Source organism: Halichoerus grypus, chromosome 14, assembly GCF_964656455.1.
Source record: "Halichoerus grypus chromosome 14, mHalGry1.hap1.1, whole genome shotgun sequence".
NCBI classification, from domain to species: Eukaryota; Metazoa; Chordata; class Mammalia; order Carnivora; family Phocidae; genus Halichoerus; species Halichoerus grypus.
In genome coordinates, this window is record NC_135725.1 from 82,300,493 (window position 1) to 82,323,832 (window position 23,340).

At 40.3% G+C, this 23,340-nt stretch overlaps 3 protein-coding genes across 11 annotated transcripts in view; all 3 read right to left on the reverse strand.

The window, feature by feature from the left end:
* Positions 1 to 2,027, reverse strand: part of RC3H2 (ring finger and CCCH-type domains 2) — a 50,779-nt gene extending 48,752 nt beyond the window's left edge. For 3 of the 5 annotated variants that reach the window (XM_036107861.2, XM_036107857.2, XM_036107860.2), the window contains exon 1: positions 1,657 to 2,027. The gene's annotated coding sequence lies outside the window, so the exon portion shown is untranslated. The remainder of the gene's footprint in view (positions 1 to 1,656) is intronic. The other 2 variants (XM_036107858.2, XM_036107856.2) reach the window with 1 other exon arrangement.
* A 1,386-nt stretch (positions 2,028 to 3,413) lies between these two features.
* On the reverse strand, positions 3,414 to 23,255 carry ZBTB6 (zinc finger and BTB domain containing 6). 2 transcript variants are annotated; one of them, XM_036107874.2, is made up of 2 exons: positions 23,176 to 23,255; positions 3,414 to 7,735 (listed from the first exon to the last, which is right to left on the reverse strand). In XM_036107874.2, the coding sequence occupies exon 2, from the start codon at positions 7,724 to 7,726 to the stop codon at positions 6,455 to 6,457; it is 1,272 nt and encodes a 423-aa protein (XP_035963767.1). In that variant the 5' UTR covers positions 7,727 to 7,735; positions 23,176 to 23,255; the 3' UTR covers positions 3,414 to 6,454. The 2 variants fall into 2 exon arrangements, with proteins under 2 accessions (XP_035963767.1, XP_077917866.1); XM_078061740.1 differs by lacking the exon at positions 23,176 to 23,255 and adding an exon at positions 9,115 to 9,250.
* ZBTB26 (zinc finger and BTB domain containing 26) lies at positions 9,375 to 23,256 on the reverse strand. Of its 4 annotated transcripts, XM_078061739.1 has the most exons (3): positions 23,176 to 23,243; positions 13,238 to 14,517; positions 9,375 to 9,504 (listed from the first exon to the last, which is right to left on the reverse strand). In XM_078061739.1, the coding sequence occupies exons 2-3, from the start codon at positions 14,505 to 14,507 to the stop codon at positions 9,473 to 9,475; spliced, it is 1,302 nt and encodes a 433-aa protein (XP_077917865.1). In that variant the 5' UTR covers positions 14,508 to 14,517; positions 23,176 to 23,243; the 3' UTR covers positions 9,375 to 9,472. The 4 variants fall into 4 exon arrangements, with proteins under 4 accessions (XP_077917865.1, XP_035963765.1, XP_035963770.1 ...); XM_036107872.1 differs by lacking the exon at positions 9,375 to 9,504 and having other exon boundaries at positions 10,198 to 14,517; positions 23,180 to 23,256; XM_036107877.2 differs by lacking the exon at positions 9,375 to 9,504 and having other exon boundaries at positions 10,198 to 14,517.
* Positions 23,257 to 23,340: the final 84 nt, after the last annotated feature.

Below are 23,340 nucleotides of genomic sequence, written 5' to 3' on the forward strand. Positions count from 1 at the left end.
AGACTGGAAGATATAGCAAATTACAAAAGCAGAAAGTGAATTAATGAAAACATACGAACAATTAATGAAAACATATGAACAAAGGACATAGGTCTTATATGTCAGGTCAACACAACAGTAATAACAGATCAGGAGTAACTCAAAGGATCCACTAATGAACAGAACTGCAATTAAATCTTCAAAGAATAGGAGGCAATTTGAATTTTAACATCTGCTTTTTCTAAACATGTTTGGTATATACGCTTAACATTTTGTCCTTCCAGCAATTTTCCAAACTCTAAAATTTGGAAAACATGAATCTCCAAATTAACAATAATAACAACATTAAAAAATTTGACAGGATTTAATGGCCTCTATTCCTTCAAAAACTAATGTGGAATGAACACAGGAAAAGGATGTTATAACAGCGGTGTTGCTTTTTAGATAGTAAAAGAAGGTAATAATGGCAAAATACATGAACTTTTCTTAATGTTTGAAAAGCCTTAACTAAATTTGTGTATTTAACTAGAAAAAGGCTGCACAGGGTAACTAAAACATTTGTTTCTTTGCTTTTGGGTGAAATTATATCAGTGTAGTGTAGCAACGTTTGCATTCTCGGGTTAGTCAAAAGTTCCTATTGGAACTTAATAGTTAGAATAACACAAAAATGGAAAAAAGATTACTTAAGCACTTTGTAATAAAAAGTTATTCTAGTCACAGCGGTTTGGGGGGAGAGTAGGAATTAAAAAGGGGCCCAGGTAAGGAGAGAGCAGGAATTAAAAGAAGGGAACCTAGGTGGTTATTTAAAAATAAAACAGGCTGGGAATCACGAGATTAGATCTACTTCATGTCAGTGATTACTTGAGACTATTTTGGTGTCAAGGTTCTACCTTGCCGGTATCTTAAACTCCTCTGTGATTAGAAGGATGGAAATGACAGCTACTCTCATGTTCTCCCTTCTTGAAAGCTAAGGGCAGAGAAAAGTAGAGCTGCTTCTGAGAAACAAAGATGCTTTCTACCATTCTTCTAAGATGGTGGAAGAGTCTCCTTAAGAGGCTTCCCCAAGAAGGAAAAATGAAAGAGGGGAAGAAGAAAGCCACAGCAGAATTCCCTGGCCGTGTTTCATGCCATTGCTCCGTCACATCCACCGTGCAACCACTCTGGTCCGGCCATTTCGTTCCCAGGAGGTTAAGCCCTCCCAGGGCATTGTTTGGCCGCGGTCCCTATTTACCACTCAGATCGCCTCCACCATCCCTGCTCTGGGATCTCGGGAAGCCCCAGGACAGAAAGCCGAAAAGCTAGGAGAGGGCTTGGTTTCGAGGACCCCCTCCAAAACCCCTCTTGCCAACTGGTGTAGAAAAGGGAGAGAGAACCCTGGCCTCTGCTTGGGTAGGTTCCTCAGGGGTCAGAGGCTTCCCCTCCGCCGGTGTCGAAGGGAGGTGGCCATTTGCGCCGGGCGCTCGGTATTGAAAAAGCCCTACCAGAGAGAGGGGCCTCCGCAGGCCCCGGACTCCGGGCCCGGTCCGAGCGTCAGGTGCGGCCCTCAGTTCCCAACCCTCAGGGCACCGGCGACGACAGCACACAGGCCCCGGGCTGAGACCGGTCTCCCGCCCGACCGCCGAGGACTTAGGGACCCGAGCTAGGGCCCGAGCCGCATCGTGCCCGCCCCCGCCCTACCTGTGGGGGCCCGGGCGGGGTCGCTAAGGGCCGCTCCCGGGAGCCCCGCGACGGCGCGGCTCGGCGACGGAGGCGCCTCGTCTCGCCGGGGCAGAGCTCGGCGGCGGTTTCACGACCTCAAACTCCATCGGGAGCTATAGGGACAGCCCCGTTGGCGGCGGCGGAGGCCGCGACGGGGCCTCCTCCTCCTCCTCCTCCCTCCGCCTCCGCCTCCTCCTCCTCCTCCTCTCCACGGAGGCGGTCCTGGAGGGATCCCGACCTAGCTCTCGCGAGAAGATACTCCCCCTTTCACGCGAGATCACGCAGGATTGGGAGTTAAGGAGGTGGAAGGAAAGAGTAGCAGCCCCCGCCACCTGGACTGCGCATCAGCTTCCCTCTGGTCGAGTCTAACCACCCCTGTCACGTGACTGGGGAGCCCCGGAGCACTGTGGGAGGTGCTGTTAGGAGGCTAGGCAAGCCGAAAGGGTTGATGGGAAACTCCCCGCACCTTCATCAGCGTCTTGAGCCAGCCTCCTAGACACTGATGTGAGGCAGTGTCTGACTCTCCTTGTGAAAAAAGTGGTCTCCATTGAGCATAATCTGATACATCTGTATTATATTCTATTAACTGTCCTGTAATTAATACTGACCCGTTCCCTCAATCCCTCCACATATTTGCCAAGCAAACTCCCTATTTAAAAAAAATAAAAAGAAAAGCATTTGCTTGGCAGGCACTAACACAAATCTCTTTATTAAAAAGAAAACTCCTCAGAAGCTGGCAGGGATCAAAATTCAATTAATATCTCAATAAATATTTGTTGAATGAGGGGCACCTGGGTGGCTCAGTCGTTAAGCGTCTGTCTTCGGCTCAGGTCATGATCCCAGGGTCCTGGGATCGAGCCCCACATTAGGCTCCCTGCTCAGCGGGAAGCCTTCTTCTCTCTCTCCCACACCCCCTGCTTGTGTTCGCTCTCTCACTGTGTCTCTTTCTGTCAAATAAATAAAGTCTTTAAAAAAAATTTTGTTGAATGATTTTTCACAGCAAACTGTAAAGCAGAAATTATCATGTTTTTATATATGAAGAAACAGCCTGGTAAGAAATAAGGGAATAAGCATTTACGAAGTGCTTACCATGTGCCAAGTCCTGTGTAAGGTAATAAAAATTTCATTTCTACTATTGATTTTAGTTTTATTTCATTCATCAAAATAATCCTAAAAGGCAGATACTACGTACTCTGTTACTTAGAAACTGAAAAACACAGATTAAGAAAATGGCCATGAGTTGTAATTAAACTCAAGGCACTTTCCAATGTGAAACCAGATGTCCAACAAAGGCATGTATGAAAATAAATCCACTATGAATTAAAAAACATATGAACAAGTAGTTTATAAACTGTAAAGACCTATATATATATACACAAATATATATGTATCTGTTTTATTCTGGACACTGGACAGTGTATATGACAGTCTGCTAAGATTTTTCAAAGGTGGCCTGACCATCACAGTTAAAATTACAATCCCAATTTCCATTCCCTGGCACTCCCTATCCCCGTTTTATTTTCTCCAACTTTGTTTTCAAAATTTCATATACACTGATTTTACTTGTTTACTGTTTTTCTCCTTCCACTAGAATACAAGTTTCATGAGAGCAGGGATTTTGGTCTGCATATCTAACTTCTAATACTATGTAAAGACTCAGTAAATATTTCTTGAATGAATGGTCAGAAGAAATAGTTTCCTTCTTTAAAATTCAGAGATGTAGACAAAACACAAAGTTCTCCATTCCCATCTCCAGTTTATTTTTTATTTTTTTATGTAAAGATATAGAATAGTTACATCCAAGGAAAAACAGCACGGGTTTTCTCTTATACCAAAGTAACAACTACCTTTCCAAGATCCTTTATACATAAATGCAGTAAATGAAGAGGCTGAACTCAAACATGTTGCATTTTTCCCCATCATATCAGAAACACAAACAACTAAAAGTGAATGTTTTAAATGAATAAATTCAACACTTTACTTTGCCATACCTGCATTTTTAAAAAGATTCCATTTTCCCGGAACTGTTTATATACATCATGCAAACAGAAACTGTCCTAGGAATGTTCTGAGATCACTCTGTGCTACTGGACAGGAATAAATAAAAATAAATAACAACCATCACTTGCACAAAACAACCGTTCCCCCCCCCAAGCAAATATCTCAAAGTGCTTACAAAAAATGTCACAAGAATCTTACAAGGCACACATAAAACTTAAACATAGTTCAACCATAATTTTTTTCAAACATCAAGGATAGTAGATACCAATTCCTAAAAAAACAGTTTATTACTATTCTTTTACCCTTCCCTCCCATCTCCATCCCTTCCCCATAAAATTTCATCCTAGGAAACAAAAATAAGAAAAGTACTTCAGGGGCGCCTGGGTGGCTCAGTCTGTAAGCGACTGCCTTCAGCTCAGGTCATGATCCCAGGGTCCTGGGATCGAGCCCCGCATTGGGCTCCCCGCTCGGCGGGAAGCCTGCCTCTCCCTCTCCCACTCCACCTGCTTGTGTTCCTGCTCTCGCTGTCTCTCTCTCTCTGTCAAATAAATAAACAAAATCTTTAAAAAAAAAAAAAAGAAAAGAAAAGTACTTCAAGCACAAACTATTTCTGAAAGGGAAATGTTTTCATACCTAGCAGTGGCCAATCATAGGTCAAATGGGAAAGAAAATTAAATGCTGAACTATCATGTTCTCCAGTGGAAGAAAAACACTATTTACTTTAGAAAAATTCTGTCTCCAAAGTAGTACTCAAATAGCAACATTCATAAAGACACAAAACTCCCCTCTCTTGCTTTCCCCTCTTCTCTGTTCTTAGAAACTCAGGGAGATTTAAGTATAAAATCATAGAATTTTGGACCTAGAAATGATCTTACAAATTACCAAGTTCAAAGTTACTGTTCCACACATAAATTTAAGAAAAATTGATAGAGAGGTGACCTGTCCAATGTCACTAACAAGTGACATGCGGAGGGAGGGGGTTATGAAGTTGGTTTTCTTATCAAAGATGAGAGGTGGATTCCTTAAAGTGTCTCCCAGAGTTAAAATTCTATGGAGAATATGTTTTTCACAAAAGTATCACAAAAAGGATATTTAACATTTATAACTATCAACGTGTGATCAATCACAAAATTCTTATAAATGGTACAAAGTATATTACATTTTAAAATGTGGAAGGGCTTCAGAACCTAAGTATAACAGAAATTCTACATAAAGCTGAGGTGAGTAGAGGAGGAATAGAACAACTTGAAAGTCAAGATGCATCCAGTCAGCCTTCTTTAACTAAGAGTAGTTCCTGCATTTTAGAGAGTATGATTTGCCCTGCAATAGATTTTAATCTTTGTTTTGACAACAAAAGTTTTGTGTTATTTGTACACAGGGATAGCAGAGAGCAATGGCTCATAACACAATCAGAAATATTACTCTCACTAAAATAACCATATAGTCATGGTTTTGCTTTTGGCACATTTCTGGAAATACAGAATAAAACTCTAGGGATGGTTAGGGTTTTTGTCAACATGTAGTAAATGAAAATTGCATTAATGTAAATGAAAAAAGTTATTAATTAAGAGAACACTAATAGCCAACCATATTTAAATTGTTCATCTAGTGGCAGCAAGATGGTATATATTGCCAATTCAAAGTAAAAAAGGGAATGAACTATTGATACACACAACATGGATGAATCCAATGGCATTCTGTGTGGTAAAAAAAAATCATCTCACAAGGGAACATACTACAAGATTCCACTCATGTCATTCCAAAAAAGGCAAAATTATAGCAATAGCAACTGTCGCCAGGATTTAAAGATAGGTGGAGGAGCTGATTATAAAGGAGCATCATAAGGGTGTTTTTAGGGATGATGGAATGTTCTGTATCCTGACTGCTGTGGTGGTTGAACAAATCTACATGTGTTAAAATTCATGGAAATGTAGACCAAAAACAAAGGTCAGTTTTAGTATATGTTAACTAAAAAATAAAAATGAAATAAATTTTAAAAAGGAAACAGTAGAGTATCTTTGGTAAAGTTGATATTTCTAAAAGAAAATTTTCAGAGCTTCATGCCAGTGGTATAATTTCACTGGTCAAAAAGTTATTAAATACAACTTCATGAAATAAAATCAAGAAACTTGGGCTTGATTAATCATTTCTAAAATACGTATACTAAAAAATCATGGAACCATTATTTTAAGGAATATTAGCCCATGTACAAGGAAATTCTACTACTCCCAAGTGAATTTGAAATGTGTTCCCTTACAGTTTAAAACAAGTACCTTGGTGCTTAGCTTTAGAATCCAACCGCAGTTTGTTTAAAAAAAAAACAAATTCACTAGTCCTACAAAGAATTAATAATGGATTACAGCATGTTTTTAAGTCTATTTTCTCTTCCTGTTATCCTAATTCATTAAAATTATTATGTGGTTGGGATTTTACATGTACATTATTTATCTAGAGAGTCAAAATCAGAACCTAGAAATACTGCTGGATCCTCTGTCACTAGAGTCAAGAATATTTAAGAGAGGAACATTATTTCTCTAGATATACCACTGGGACTTACATATACTATATGAGATAAGACAGCATCCCATTAGCTTTATCATGTCTCCCACACTTTAGAACTGTTAGTAGAAGTTCAGAAAGAATAACATGTGTAGGCAGACCAAAATTAAGACCCAAAGATGGGGGGGGGGGATGCAATATAACAGATGCTGCATTTCTGTAGAAAAACTTGCCTAACAGAATTATATAAGGCTTACGTAGCAAGGTGTGGCTCTAATTATAGTAGATTTTGCCTTTTGAGATCATGCCTGGGTAGTTTTTCACTACTGCTTCTGCCATGGACAGAGGTTAAGTGCTTTTTGAGGGCAGATTTGTGCTTGAAATCCATGTCACAACAGTGGCATTTGTATGGGCGATCTCCACTGTGTATGTTCAAGTGGTCCTGAAGTGTGCTTTTAGCAGTAAATGTCTTCAAGCACACAGTACACTGAAAGGGCCGTATGCCCATGTGCCCTCGAATATGCCGGTTGAGATTTTTCTTTTGCGTAAATGTTTTCCCGCACTGTAAGCACAAGAACAGCTTATGCATCTTAAGGTGGCGCAGGTAGTTTTCAACATGAAGAAATCCTCGAGGACACCTGGGGCACTGGTGCCTCAGTGAATAAGCATCCTCCAGATTCTGAATCTCATTCACTGTACCCTGGTTTCCTTCAGTATTCTCACAAAATAAGCTCTGATCTTGGTTCCCAGGAACTTCTGCCACTCTGCTCTCAACCGTAGAATTGATCAGTGAATGCTGTGTTTCAGAGAAATACATGCTTGCTTTTGAAGAGGTACAAGGCTGTGAAAACTGCCCATTTTCTACACCAGCAGTACTAATAGATTCCACATGGAGGATACAAATTTCATTATCTTTAAAACCAATATCTACTGAAGACAGCTCTGGTGACTTCATTTCCTTTCTCTCTGATGTCAACTCTACTGTAGACTGTAAAACATTGCTTTCCTCTTCTTTTACGTGAAAATCTATATTTATAGGACTATCTTCTGAAATTTCAATTATCTCACAGTCTTTATCTGAATTTTCTTCTTCATTCTTAACATCTGGATCAGAGGATTGACACAGGTCAGTATGTTGATTGTTATTTTTCATTGAAAGATCAATTTCCAGATACTTTGACAAAGCTTCTGTGCACTTTTCCACAATGTGAACCATCTGCAGGTAACTAGCAGCAGTCAAGTATTTCAAAAGCTCTTTCCTTTTAACTTCAAGTGCTCCAGTATAGCAAGAGAGCAACAGTTTTCTGCCAACTTCTGCGCTCTGCAAGATGGTGATTCTGACATGTTTTGACTGTGTGAGTAAAAACTGATCTCTCATGAAAGTAGAGCAAGCAGCTAAAATCACCTTGTGCCCCTGGAACTCGGTGTCATTAATATAAATTGACACATCACAAAATAAATTCTGCTGTCTCAAGAGATTCATTTTCTGCAAGACTACATCTCCTTGCTGTTCAAACTGGAAGTGCAGAACATCGGATTCAGCAGCCATGGTCACAATCTACGCAAAATAAAACACAAACGTTGATGTAATAGGGAATGCTTTCCTACATTGTGATGGTAAAAACAAACAAAAAATCCCAAACCTGAATTGGGTAAAAGAAAAATCAAATTCTAATCTAGGTGCAAAGAGTGAACTCCTATGCCACCATCTCAAAACCGAGAAAATGAAAATGCATTTCTTTTTGACTTCATGTCCTGTTCTTCATATTTTTCTTACAGTACTTATTACACTGAGTTGTACTTAATGGTTTCTGTTTTTCTCCTTGGCTAAATTTTATCTGTTCTGTGGTCCAAGACACTGTTAATACCCACTACTAAGGGGACTTAACATAGTTTCTCACATTAGAAACCTTAATGTAAGCTCCAAGTTTCCTATTCTCCATCACTACTACAGGTCCTCATTCTGTTCCCTCGGACTATTGCAAGGTCTTCCAACAGGTTTCCTTGATACCACACTCTCTCATATTCCAACCTACCCTCCTAAGTGCCACCAGAACTAACATCTTTTAAAACTTTTTAAAAAAATTTCTCTCTTCTACTTTATTTTTTAAAATCTTTTTATTTATTTGAGAGGGAGACAGCGAGCAAGAGCACTAGCGAGAGTGAACAGGACTGGGAAGAGGGGGCGGAGGAAGAGGGAGAAGCCGACCTCCTGCTGAGCAGGAAGCCCAATGTGGGACTTGATCCCAGGACTCTGGGATCATGACCTGAGCTGAAGGCAGACGCTTAAGCAACTGAGCCACCCAGGTGCCCCCCTCTTCTACTTTAAATCCTCCATTGCTCTCCTCTACCTCCAGGACAGCTTACCCTTCTTAGCAAATGCAAGATCCCTCATTATTTGGTCCTAACCATCTTTAAGGCTTTATCTTTGTATCCTCTATTCTTTTTTTTCATCAAAGCTCCTTCGACATTGAGATTTTCACCATTGCCCAGGCAAGAAGACCGGAATACACTTTTGTACATGTTACATTAAAACTTCAGTTCCTCTTTCCAGCTAGTGATTTGGCTCCTTTCAGACCCAAATCAATTAAGACTGCTGTGACTCCTCCTGCTGTCTCCCCAACAGAGAGTCAGTTGCTCCCAGAGCACCACGAAAAGGTGCCTGGTTCCTCTGAGTTTCTGCAGCGAGCACAGGGGCAGGCACAAGAGCAGGCACAGCGGAGGGAACATCTGTTGAACCGATCGGGACCCAAGGTGGCCTGGAAGATCCTGCAACTCAACCACACACGGGTCCTCCCGAGTAAGCCTCCCCTAGGCCCTGTCGGCCAGGTGGTTGCAGCACCAGTGTAGCCTCCCAGTCCGCGCCTAGCTGCCCTCTACCTCCTCCTCCTCCTCTTCCGGCTTCCCCACCTGCCCGTCTCCAACGCGCTCACTCACCGACTCAGAGAGCCAGAGCCCAGCTTTCCGCGGCAGCGGCGGCCCAGGCCGGAAGGTGGACTTAGCCTGGGAGGAAACACATCCGGTGTCAACTAGCTTTACTCCTCACTGGGGTGCGCTTGGCGTCCCGGAAGGACATCCTGAGACATTCTCCCTTCCTCACAAACCCCGCTCCTGGAATGGCAGAGAGGCACCCGTACTCCGGCAAATCCCATCTCTCCTGCCCGTTTCGGCACGCAAGCCGTCCCCTTCGTGAGTTCTCCCCAGCGTCCGTATCGCAGACGGGTTGTGAGGCTGAGGTACAGCGCGTCCATCGGAATACCCTGCAACGGGACCGCTGGGAGGCCCTCATGGGTTGTTACGGGCCGGGTTCTCTCCTCACTGGGCCATCTACAATTTAAAAGGTGGCAGAGGAAAGGAGACCGCCATAAGGATCGGCATTCGAGATTTCCTAGCTAATGACCATCAGGATCTGGCCCCTACCTCTGGATCTCATTTCACCCATCTGTCGCGTGTCACCGTCCCCCGACCCCCTCCCCCCCACCCGCCAGTTCTAGGCAAACCCAGGCCTATCTAAACTCTTGGGGCTGCCTCTTCCCACGTGCCCTAACTCTCCTCCCACTTATCCTTCAAAATCTCGTTCATAAATCACGTCATCCCGAAGCCATCCTGAATTGCCCTTGAATTAGTGGGCCCCCAGTTGGGAGCCTGTAAGCCCTCTGGCTGCCTTTATTATTGCAATTATCATACCTGTATTGAAATCTGTGACCCATCTGGGCGGAGGTATTTAGGACAGTGATTTACGATCTTTGCATTACGGAAGTCTAGCACTGAGTAGGCATCAAGTATTTGCTAAATGAAGGAATGTCTGAACCAGTTCTTAAAAGCAGTAGCTCTACCCCCTCAGTAATTGACCCTACTAACAATTTCTAGTTAACCTGATTTGCTTCAGAAGCCATGCTCAGAATGCCTGATTAATATGTGTTTAAACAAGAGGAGTGAAGAAAGCTTTCCTTATTCAAATTTAGGCAATTGAAAAGGAAAGCAGGAGGGAGAGAGAAAAGAAACCACTGACACCAGAGATTTAATTGTCACACTTTTATTAAGGAAACTTCCCCATAATAAGTGAAGAGGTAGTTCATAGTATGTCTAACATACAACAGACTTAGAACAGCTATTCACCAGCTGAAATAAAATATTCTGGTTTGTTTGTTTAGGACAATATTTTAGAAGTGGTGACATTGGTCACCCTCCATTTATAGATCTTCTAATAAACTAAAACAAAACCACATCTGATTTACCTCAGAGCCACTTCAGTTTGGAGTTTGTCTTTAAAATTAAATAATAAATAAATAACGGTGACGTGGTAATTTTTTAAAAACCAAACTATGGTAAAGAGAGTCCTTTTTAGTTATCCTGGGGATCCATAAAATACAAATGCAGAATGACTTAAGGTTTTAAAAAAATTTACTCCTCTGTAAGAATATGACTAGTTTTGAAAGTCATCTTCCCTTATAAAATGTAGTTGATATCAGTTAACTTGAGCACTTTGCAATACAATCTAAGAAACGTATATAAACAAAGAAGAAAAGTCAAGTCCCACCAAATTAAGAAAATGTCTCACAGAAACAGAACACCTCTCCAGCCAAGAAATGGAGGAGACTGTAAATCACTTCAGTGGTTTGCAGTTGCAAAAGGTGGGAACTGGAAGTTTTACTGATAAAAAACCATCAAGATGCTGATTTTAAGTGATTAAGTGATCAAAGGAAGCAAGGCATTTTCTTTATTATTCCTAGTTTAAATCACCTTATCTAAGACTACAATAGACCGTATAAGCTCTGTGAGGGCAGGGACTTCAGCAATCTTACCTTCGTATCCTCAGTATCTAGCATAGTGCCTGGCAACAAAGGTGCCCAATAATTGAGTAGCTTCTCAACTACTGAATGAACCCAGAAAGTCTCCAACCAAAGAGACCAATCTTATTTGAACCCACGCCTTTTAGTCTTCAAACCAGTAACAAAAACAGGACATGAATGTAAGCAAAGGAAGCACTCCAACTTGAAATTTCCCTATGATGAAATGATGTTCAGAGAAGTATCGGTTAACGTATTAATGTCTCACTGTTGCATAGAATTGGTACTCTTTGGCTGGATAATATAAAAATCAGAATGCTAGGTAGCATCATTAGACCATAAAAATGAGTGACTTTAGGCATAAGATACCTATTAGTCTTATCACTCAATTTTATTCTCATTGTAAGTGTTTTAACAAAAGGTAGAAATTATAGCTCAAATCAGATTCACATGTCAATGCATCAAATTATAACAACTTTAAGAATTCCCTGTGACTACTCAAGTTAAACTTCAGTTTTGGTTTATCTGTACATGCATTCTCATAGCTCAAAAAAAACCCAGAAAATCCTGATGGAAACTAAATAAACACTGCTTTCAGACAAAAATCAGTTTCACATTTGGATCCTTCTCACACTATTCTTACTCATCCTTTCCCTCCCTGACCACCACCTAGCAAGTCAGTCACTTGCTTGAGAAGAATGTAATATTCATTCTAACCAAAAAATAATTAATTGACAAAAACACATCCCTCCTGTGATGTTTTGTTTGCAAAATCCGGGCTGTCTCAAAAAGCCAACAGGGATTCCCAAAAGTGAAGCACAAACTGGGAGCTTTTTGTTAATATACTTTTGATCATGTACTAAATCTTTTTAAGCCAAGAGATAGTGAGAAATTAGAAGACATTAGCTCATTCTTAGTCACTTCTCTACTTTGGCCAAGGCCACCTCTTCGAGCTTTGGATACCCCAACTTAAAAAAAAAAGAGGTGGAGTAGATGATCTCTTAAGATTCTCTAAGGACTCTGAGACTCCTATTACCTAAATCTAACTCATGAGTCAAAAGCTACTGAGACTCAAAATTTTATTTCTTAACTCTAACATGTGCTTTAGAAAAAACAATTGTGTTTTTCCATCTTGGAAGATCAATTTTGTATTAGTGATCTATAAAACATGGCAAGATGGGACTGTGTACCTTTATAGGAATATCTGAATGCAAAAGCCTGATTGCTCCTCTGTGATCCACTTTTTTTCATCCATTTTAGAAACTGGAGTACAGGAAGAAATGAGAATTCAGAGATTACATTACACCAGACAAAACTCTGAAGGCCAAACTCACCTTTCTGATGGCTAGCCTCTAACACAAAGTCCAGAGACGGACTCCCAGATAGCCCCTTTTTAGAGAGACCATTATACTTTAGCACATTTTAAGTGTGCCTGGAGCAATCCTGACTTAAAAACATCCACAAGAAGTTACACATTAATTATAAGCATTTGGCTTCTTTTTGGGAAGAACTCCTATGTAAGTGCTATTGTACAATTGTACTTCTATCCTTTGTTAATTATGTTCCTCATGCTGATCCATGTTGCTGAAAAGATTGTACTCTGGTCTATGTGAACTACTCAGTGACATGAAGTTGGGCCATAATACTGTTGAAGAGTACAGAACAACCCAAAATACTTCATACCAGCTCCACGACAAGTACAAATGGTAGGAGGCAGATTCATTATCAGTAGGCAATTAACAATAGGCAACCAGAAGTTCTAGCACATATTCAGGCCAAGAGCAGTATCACCTTATATCTCAGCCTATTTTTTGCCAAAGAAAAATACTATTCACTTCTCTTAGCATAGCATCTATTAGTGGACTGTAGGTGATGTTATTAACTTATTAGTACCTTCAGAATGTGCCCAGTGAAAAGCCTAAAATAGTTTCAGTCTAAGACAAAAGTCAATGTTAGGTAGACAAATGGAATACTCCTTGGAAAAGGAAAACAGACATCACGGGATAAATAATTCAAAACACAAAATGGGAGAGGGCAAAAGGAAGGCAAGACCATTCCAAGTGGTAAGTTGCCTGGTCTGTTAGTGCTTTGACTCACCCCTACAACCCGCACAGAGGCTTTGGAGAAGTCAAACTAGCAAAATCACTCCTAAAAAGACTCAAGACTATTGCCATGTTTTCAGTCCATTCTAAGTTGAAAGCATAAAGCCCCTACTCAATTCACACAAGTACTATCATTTCTTAAGTTCAAGACAGCTTGGGCCAGTTTACCTGCATCCAGGACCTGTGTTGCATCAGGCTGTGGCTGACACCCTTTAGAGTCTGTGACTGTTGTACATGCAAAAGAATCAAAATCCACTGTGAGGTCTTGCACATTTCTTTCATTGGCATTATCAAAGCTGTTTTTGCCATGCAGCTGTTTAAGATGTTTCCTCAAAACTGGCTTATGTGCAAAAACCATGTCACAATAGTTACACTTATGGGGCTTATCTCCACTGTGAAGGTTAAGATGATCCTGTAAGGAACACTTCTGAGAAAAGGTTTTCCCACAGATCTTACACTGGAAAGGTTTAATGCCGGCATGCACACGCATGTGTCGATGAAGGTTGCCTTTCTGAGTAAAAGTCTTGCCGCAGAGTAGACACATAAAGAGTTTGTGCATTTTTAAATGGTTGGCGTAGTTCTCCAGGTGACGAAACACCCTGGTACACTTTGGACACTGGTGATGCCACTGTAAGCCTTTGTCTACACCTCGAATATTAGGCCCAAAGACATCTTTTGAGGCCATGATGATATTATCACTGCCTGCGTAAGAGAGGGCATAATTGTGGAGATGGTTTTGTTCTATTTCACTTACTCTGTTTTCCACAGTTGAATTTATCAGGGAATGCTGGGGCTCTGATGAATGTAAAGCAGTGGGTTCAGAAGAAATAAACTGGTTCTGATCTTTTTTACTTCTAACCTCGGACACATCCCCAATAGATTCTACCTTAACAATCTGAATATCACTGTCCTCCATATCCATACTGTCTTCAGATGGATGAATACAAGGTGAATCCTGCTTTGGGGAGCCTCTGGCATCTCCCTGCTGTTCTTTTGACTGGGGAGAAGCACTCTGCGGTTCACATCCCTCTTTACTATCCATTGGTTGTTTTGGCTTTATAAACTTCCACAAGGCCTGTGTGCACCGTTCTACAATGTGGCTCATCTGAAGAAAACTTGCAGCAGTCAAGTAATTGACCAGTTCCATCTCAGGGAATTCCAGCACACCACTATAACAGGATAAGAGCAATTGTCTCCCCACTTCGGAACTCTGCAATATGGAGATTTTCACCTCTCTGGAATCATTCAGTAAAAACTGGTCTCTTAGGAAGGGGGAACCTGCAGCAAACACAATTTTATGCCCCTGTACCTCAATATCATCTATGAGAACTGTAACATCACAAAATTTATTCTCTTCTCTTAATTTGTTCATTTTTTGTAACATTGAATCTCCATAATTTTCAAACTTGAAGTGAAGGAGATCTGATCTTTCAGACATTTTGGCAGACCTAAAGAACAGAAATGTAAAAAGGATGAATTTAAGAAAATTCAAACAATTAAGATACCTGGATTTTTCCTTCCAAAAACAATTTGTGTTGTCATATCTCTTCGTATGTATCCAAATGAGATTTTCCTTGAAAGAGGAAGCTAGTGTAACAGCTTTCAAAGGCTGTGAAAAATTATTCCACATCAAGTGTCAATTGCACCTAAGGAGTAGACTTGTATCAGTGTAAATAGTTTGGCATCCATTCAACTTTTCAAGATACTTAATACAAGAATAGCGCTTGAGCTACTTTAAGAGCATTTTTTTGCTTCTCAAATGAGAATTCTATCAGGTTTCAAAAACAAACTAAAAACATCCCAACAAGTAATAAAGTAACTATTTTCTTTAACATGATACTGTGAACCTGCTTCTTCAAAGACAAAATGTTTTCCTTTGCTTTCTATTTTAAAGAACTGCAGTGACCTTGCTTGACCCCATTTCCTGGGTAAATCCTCTTCTATTTAAACTGATGTGCATTTATTCATACAAGCATTTCTGCAATAAACTGAAAGTAATTGACTTAAAGGGACAATGTTCAGACAGTGTCAAAGGCACAGGTCTTTATCCTGTGCATTTTGGACAAATCTAAACTCTCAAGCAACATTTCTTGATATAGAAAGTAAATAAAATATTTTATATAGAAAAAACATGAGGCACTTGGTGGGAATCTGAGTAGGAATAAAGTCAATCAAATTAATAGCTTATAGATTCTGTTCTTTCTTTTTATTCCTGTTTATCCATCATTACTCATCAACTGGACTACTAGAACAGGATCATAAATGTTTCTTGGGTTCCAGCTTCTGTTCCTTCTAATCCAACTTCTACACCAAATGTCAACTTTCAAAAAAACTCGATCTGATTATATCCAACCCCTGCCTAAAATCCTTCTGTGACTTCCCATTGTCTCCTAGATGAAGACTAACCTTTGAGGATAAACTAATGAAATAAACCAAATAATAATTAAGGTAAACATTGGCATAACCCATTCAACCATGGAGAAGGTGTATGCCAAACTCTTTCCCTATCTGTCCCTTTATATAGCAATTCCTTTGGAGAAAGTTCCTATGTTCTGATTCTATACTCTCTAAATGATTTTCTGATAATTTGTCTTCCCATGTTTCTCTCCAAAAGGAAGGATGAATTACCTATGTGAACATGATAAGTCCAGTCCACCAGTCATTGTAAAATAAACTGGCACAATGTTTATATACCAGCCTTCTGGAAGATCAGTAGGTGTAGCAACTCTACCCTTGAAAAACAGCTCTACAATCTCAGTGCATCAATAAATTCACCTTGAACTTTGTGCATTTATCAACTCCATAGCTGAGAATCACAAGAGACAATCAGCTGTAATTGGCCACATATAGATCCTGAAACCCAATCTTTATAATCTTCTATCTTTTATAACAGTGACTGACCAAGGCTCATAGAACACCAGCTCCTTAAGCAGAGTCCAGGTCTTACTCATACTGCTCAGTGCCTGGTGCATGACAGCACTCTATTGACTCCAGGCCTTAGTACAGTTAATTCTCTTTCTTTTTTTTTTTCTTCCTTCCTTCCTTTCTTCTAAGTAATCTCTACACCGAATGTGGGGCTGAAACTCATGACCCCAAGACCAAGAGTGCGATGCTCTATCAACTGAGCTAGCCAGGTGCTCCATCACTCCTTTATTTCTTGAGATGCCCCTATCTAACCTCTTAGACTAGAACAGTTGTCTCTGCTGGACCCATAGCATAGCACTTCTACCATAACACTCAAAATATTTTAAGTACTTGTTCCTTCCCCTCCAAACTGCAAGCTTCATGGCATTTGAGGGAAACATCTCCATCTCACTCAATGAGGCTAATGCTGGGAACCTGCATCTTCTAGGGTAAAACACTTTTTCCTTTTGCTTCAAATTCTACTTCCTACAGCCACATTACTGGCCAGACCCTCTTCTGTTCAAACTGGTCTGTCTTCCCATCACCTAATATTGTACTAAACATACGGCAGGTGCTCAGTTTGTGTTTGTTGAACCTACAGAATTTGTTTGACAGTGGAAGGAAGGAAGACCTGCTGTTAGGAAGATCAGTTCAGAGTCTGTAAAAGCATTATGGGTCTGAAGCCATGAGAGCCTAGAAAGGAATGAAAATGGGAATAAGGAGCAAGAAAAAATAATAAAAGATATTTTAAGAACTTGGTGATTGACTAGATATAGAGAATGGAAAAAAAAAAAAAAGGAACGTGTAAAGGTTCCAAACTTAAGAGTTCAGCTGAATGAAAAGGTCACTGGAAGAAAGGTGAAATGTAGGAGGGAGAAATGGCATGGTTTATTAACAAAAATAGACATACAGAAATTATAAGCTTTTCCTTTGTATGGCATTCTGAATGTATAGGTAATGAATAATCACAATAAAGATGAGAAAGGAAGAATATAGAGAAGCAAATGCAGCATCAGAGAAAAGATGGTGACTATCAAATAAAAAGGAAAAATCTAGGAGACACAAGAAACATATTAATAAAGAAAGCAGCAAAATTGTATTATCACTGGTTAGTTTCGGCAATTACAGTGGCCTCATACATTCATTCTGGAAATAGTGAATGCCCCAATTTATAACCAGAAGTTATAAAAATGACTGTTGTTTCAAGTGGCCAAACAAAAGGGGCATTCTTTTTTAGAGTTTAGCTTGTCCTCAGTCTACCCTCAGGTTAGTATTTTCCTACACACACACAAAAATGATCATTGATTCCTTTCATCTATAGGATGATAATACTCAGAGTGCTTTAGACAAACTACCCTTAGGGATAATTGTTCCCTGAAGCTCTAAAGATGAGGAGCTGGAGTACTTCCTATCAATCAGTCTCAAGAAACTTAGCAGTGGGAGCAGCCCAACAGGTAGGTACCCCAGGAAAGTGCTTGCTTTGACTTCTCTGCTATAGTCCAAGAATGTGAGGAAATTTGTTCTGTTTAAGAGGTTTTGCCTAATATATGTCAGTGTACTCTATTGGCTGTCTTTGATAAACTCTTATTTCTGGACCACATAGTTTATCCCTTTAATTGATTCCTGCCACCGGTTTCTCTTTTCAATACAATATTAGTTATTTGAGGGCAAGGACCAAGTGTTACTTTATACACAGCTCATTCAACAAAAACCAGCAGAATAATTAACTCTTTAATGTCCCCTATGAAATTATTATTGTTCTATGATAGAGAGGCCCTCGTTTGAGTGTCCTGGGGAAAATTCCTTTCTAGCGTTTGTTACCAAAATAGTTTTGACAACGTAAAACCAAATTTTAAACAATTTTTTTTTTCACTTTTAAAAATGTCAAAATGAAAAAGAATAATTGTGTTTCTTATAAACTGGCTTAATGATAAGAAAAAGGATAGCTAATCTTTATTGAATCCTTGCTATGTCCCAGGTATAGTGCTAAGTGCTTTACCTAAATTGACCCACCTAATCCTCAAAATCCTTAGGAGGTAGGCATTATTAGCATCCCCATTTTGCATATGAGGAAACTCAATCTTGGAGGATATAAGTAACTTGCTCAACTTATGAGAGGTGGAAAGTATTAAGTATTAGAGGTGCAACTTGGGCCCAAGCTACATGATGCCAAAGTCCATGTATGAAACAATAAGACTAGGTGAAGTTTTACCTGATGAATAATGTTAACTGTGTAACTGTTCAGACTTCCCTCCTCATATCCATTCAGCTGTACATTTAATGTTTTTCATACTTTTGTGTATTCAGTTATGCTTCTATAAAAGGTTGTTTAAAAACAAAGAGTACGATGTAAAGCCAAATTTGTGTCCAGTCTAGAGGACTTTAACAGTAAGCCTTTTATGTACTAGTCATATTCTTTTTCTTTTTTTTTTTAAAGATTTTATTTATTTATTTGACAGAGAAAGACACAGTGAGAGAGGGAACACAAGCAGGGGGAGTGGGAGAGGGAGAAGCAGGCTTCCCGCGGAGCAGGGAGCCCAATGCGGGGCTCGATCCCAAGACCCTGGGATCATGACCTGAGCCGAAGGCAGACACTTAACGACTGAGCCACCCAGGCGCCCCTGTACTAGACATATTCTTGATTGCATTTTATTCCCTTATCCTTGTTTTACCTTTGTTTCTCACCTATTTTAACTTTATGTTTTTACCATCTTTTGTGTATTTATATTTTTATACTAAATCCGAATGCCATTGCAAATAACTGTTAATTAACTTCTAAGTATAGTAGCAGTTATTCATAAGTTTCATAAAAATAACTCACATAATTCTAGATTATAGGAGAGCTTTGAGTAACTGAAAGAAAGTAAAGAACTTATCAGGTAGAATAGAGACTTGGTCACCACATTCTGTTGATTCTTTCCTCAGAATGACTTCCAAAGTCTCTCTCTTTATTCTATCATTGCCATGGTTCAGGCCCTTATCTATTACCTAGGTGACTGCAATTAAATCTGCATACTGCCAAGTTTCTATTAGCAAGTTTTTTTAAAAGATTTTATTTATTTATTTGAGAGAGAGTGAGCTAGAAAGAGCGAGAGAGCGAGCATGCAGGGGGAGGGAGAGGGAGAAGCAGGCTGCCTGCTGAGCAGGGAGCCAGATGCGGGACTCTATCCCAAGAACCTGGGATCATGACCTGAGCCACCCACACACCCCTATTAGCAAGCTTTGAATGACCTATTTCTCAAACATCAATGTAATAGGAATATTCTCACTTAAGATCACTTTCTCTTTGTTATATTTATACAGTTCTTTCATAATTATCTCCGTAACAAATGTGCCAACTGATCTGAAAACTTCCCCTTGTTCAAACAGGAGTAACCAAAAAGGATCAGTGGATATTCTAAGTTGGACAATGTTTACTGCTATGCTACAGGCAGTGAGAAAATACCCAAGTTTCTTATTTCAAATACCTCTAATTACTTATAAGGAAAATTTTTCTATTCTACATAATAAACTCCCAAGCTATATGTCAGTCTATTTTGTCATCTACCTCATAAAAATACCCTTATCTTTCAACTTAGCACTCATAACTACCTGGAAATCTTTCTTTGTTTCTCATTAACACCATACTCCATTTTTCAAAAAGGTTGCATTACACCACAACCTTTCTCTTTATAAACCTCAATCTTTTTCTTCATTTGGGTTAACTTTCATGACACAACATTCTCCAAGTTATCAATCTTTTGTTTTGTTTTTACTTTTAACTATAAGTAATATACACAGAAATATATCCTTCCTGGAAAGTTTTTCAACATCATAGATACTGTAAAAGTCTCCTTTCCCAACCATCTTCCACTTACTACTGAGTTTAACTTTGGTCCTTTTTGACTCTCCTTCCTTCCATTTGAAAAACAATACTTCTATATGCCTAGCCCCAGAAGATATAAGACTATGTTTCTTACACATAAACTATACATATTGTTTGGCAACTTTCTTTTTTCACATATTGTTTTTGACAGCTATATATGTTGAATAGAGATCTAGTTCATTCTTTTTAAACTGTTGTACAGAAATGGCCAAGTTGCTTAACTACTGGCCTCAGCTTTCCACCATTCTTTTGCTTGTTTGCTCTTCAAGGTCCAATAAACTATGTAAAGGTAAGTATATCCTTCTCAAAGCTTAGTCCTTGATTTTTTGCTGTTTTTTCAAGGCTTACTTCCTCTCAGAAAGCCCATCTGGTTTCTCCATGTTTTACTTACATGCTCTATTTAAAAAAAAAAAAAAAAATCCCTAAATCTCCATCCTCATGGCCAACCTTAGCCAAACTTAACTTTACCTCAAGTTACTCAACAATACCTGCCCTAGGCCACTATTCTATTGCTTGAAATCTGTGATGTCTAAACTCCTGCACTGTCTAAAACTCAGTAAGGCAAAAATAAAAATTAATGGCGAATGGCTCTAAGAACAGTGGACATGAAGGCAAGGATACCTGTAGTATGCTATTACTCTAGCAGATCAAGATCGAAATAATGAGGGCCCGAATACTGACAACAATCATATGGACAGAGAGAGGAAACCAGATTTGAGAGATATTTCAAAGAACTGATGGACTTGGTGACCAAGGGGGGTTCAAGAAAGGATAGTTTGAGATGACTCCAAGACCTTTGATTTGAATGACTGGATTAATTTGACACAGTGTCACTCAATAAGCTAGGGAATATTGGAGGGGATGATCATGGGTCTGGTTTTAAAATGTTTAGTCAGAGAATCTTACATGACATGAAGCGGAAGATTTATTAGCTAGTTGGATATGAGTCTGAAGCTGAAGAGGAGACCTGATTATAGATAGTAAGTGATAGATGAAAGCATGGCATAAATTGACCTAATTGTGAAAGAAATTGACCTAAAGTGGCATTGATTGGAAGAGGATATAAGACAGAGAGAAATAAAAAACAAATATGTAATATAAACATACATCCATTACTTACCTTCTCAATTAGGTTCTCCTTCCAAGCCTCTCCATTTTTTATCAATGAACCTATCTTTGCTTAAATTTTTCCCACTCCTTTCACTCCTATATTCAGTCACTGCTTAGTGCAGTGGATAAAACTATGGATTCTGGAGCCATATCTCCTAGGATGAAAACCCTGCTCAACCACTTACTAGCTGTGTGACCCTGGGCAAGTTACTTAACCCCTTCTGTGCTTCATTTTTCCCATCTGTCAAATAGTAATATTACTTCATAGCGTTGTTATGGGAAATTAAAAATTAAATTAACGTTTAAAAGAGCTTAGAACAGTGTCTGGAATGTGCTTGATAAGCATGTTAGGTGAATAAACAAATAAAGCCTGTCAATTTTCTTCGTGAAACACTTCACATGTGGCCTTTTCTCATTCTCATTTAACATCAAACCAGTTAAGGTCTCCATTATTTCATAAATTGTGACCTCATCACTCTACTAAAATTGCTTTTGAAAAGGTCTCTAATGATCTCTTTTTTTAAAAGTAATCTCTATGCCCAACATGGGGCTTGAACTCATGACCCCAAGATCAAGAGTTGCATGCTCTACTGACTGAGCCAGCCAGGTGCCCCACTAATTATCTCTTACTACGGAAATGCAATCTTTTTTCCCCCCCTCTCATTCCCCAAATGCTCTGCATGAATTGTCCCAATGGACCCTCCTCAAAATTCCCTTCTCTTGATTCTGGGTCTTCTTGGTTGCTGGAACCCTGTACTTTTATACATATCCCCTACCTCTGTCTTTGCTATCCCACAAATTCATTCCCCTTTCTGCTTCATAAATGCAACCATTCCCCCAAAATATTCCCATCTTTCTCAATACTTCCTTCCTGATGCCAAATATTACTACAGCTTCTACTTCTATGCCAGTGACTTGAACTTTTACCTCTAGCCACAGCACTGAGGTTAAGCTGCAGATTTGCATTTCCAACTCTATACTGGACAGTCTTATGTGGCTATTCCATTATACCTTTAATTAAACATGTCCAAAAATATAAATTTGTAATATACAAGGTTATGGTTTTATTGCTGATAATAGCATCAACGTTCTCCAAATGCCAAAGGCCTAAAACCTAGGAATCAGCTTTGCTATCTCTTTCTCCCTCAACATCCAATTTATTACAGAGTTTTCACACCATTCACTCCAGCATACCTCCCTTCTTTCCAGTAACACTGTCATAACTCCATTTTAAGCCTTCATTAACTTTCACTAGGCTGATTCCATTACTCCTTCAAAAGAATTTCCAATAAGAGTACCCAGACATTAGTTGAAGTGTCCATAATCAGCTTACAGACATTTCTTTTCTATAGGCTGACTTCTAGAACAACATGGCTTTCTACAGTGCAAATCTGACTGTATAAGTCTCCCGCTTAGAACTCTTTTAAAACTACCCATCTCCTTTAGGATTAAACCTTCCACTATCTGGACCTCAGCCTACTTTCCCAGCCTCGTATCTCATCCTACGCACAAGAGCCCCCAATTTCCTCCTCTTCACACACAAGTTACGCTCAGTCATTCCTTCAGAGCCTTGCAAACTCCTCCTTCTGCCTGAAAAGCTCCTCTCCACTTTATCCTCTCCAAGAAGTATAATTCAGACCTCACTTTCTTTCTTCAGCCTTCCTAGCAACTGCCCGTTGGGCAGTTCACACATATATGACTGATACATAAATCGCAGGAGCAATTATTTGTTTATATCTGGCTCCCAAACTTGACCCTGGAAAACTGGAAGGGTATCTTAAGAAGTCCCAGTACCTGGCATAGCGCCAGTAATAGAAAAGGTGCTGCGGCCAGTGGCCGATTTGGGGGAAACCCTGGCAAAAGGGTAACCTCGGTCAGCACGCATAGTGAGCCTAGCGGGCCGGCACTGAGGCCTTGCCAGGGCCTCAGCTCTGGCACTTCCTACAAGATGCCAGAGTCAGGCGTCCAAGCCAACTGCTGGGCCCTCGGCTGGGGTCCCAGGAGGAGGTCCCTGGGGCATAGTTAGGCTCCCGACTCCAGACGCAGGGAAGAGAGAGGGGCGGGGCACAGCGTGGGCCGGACCAAGGGTTCCTTAAGTCCCAGCGGGCCTAGGCCAGCTCCTCGCCCCCATCCCAGAGCAGGTCCCGGCCAATCCAGGGCCCCAAGGGGGCTCCCTCTTGAGAGACCCCGTACCCCTGCCCGGCGCTCCGGCCGCCTCCGCACTTACAGACCCGGGGGAAGGCCACCGTCAGGATCCGGCACCGCCAGGAGCTCCGGCCCCTCGGGGCTCCGGGAAGGGGGAGGGGCAGGGAACCCGAGCCAAAGGGGGACCCAACGGAACCGGAAGGGCAGCCCTCGCCGGACAAAACAACTTCCAGGTCCCTTGGTCCTC

Bases quoted from the DNA above. Each gene is read 5' to 3' on its own strand.
- ZBTB6 (XM_036107874.2), bottom strand. From the start codon at position 7,726: ATGGCTGCTGAATCCGATGTTCTGCACTTCCAGTTTGAACAGCAAGGA.
- ZBTB26 (XM_036107872.1), bottom strand. From the start codon at position 14,507: ATGTCTGAAAGATCAGATCTCCTTCACTTCAAGTTTGAAAATTATGGA.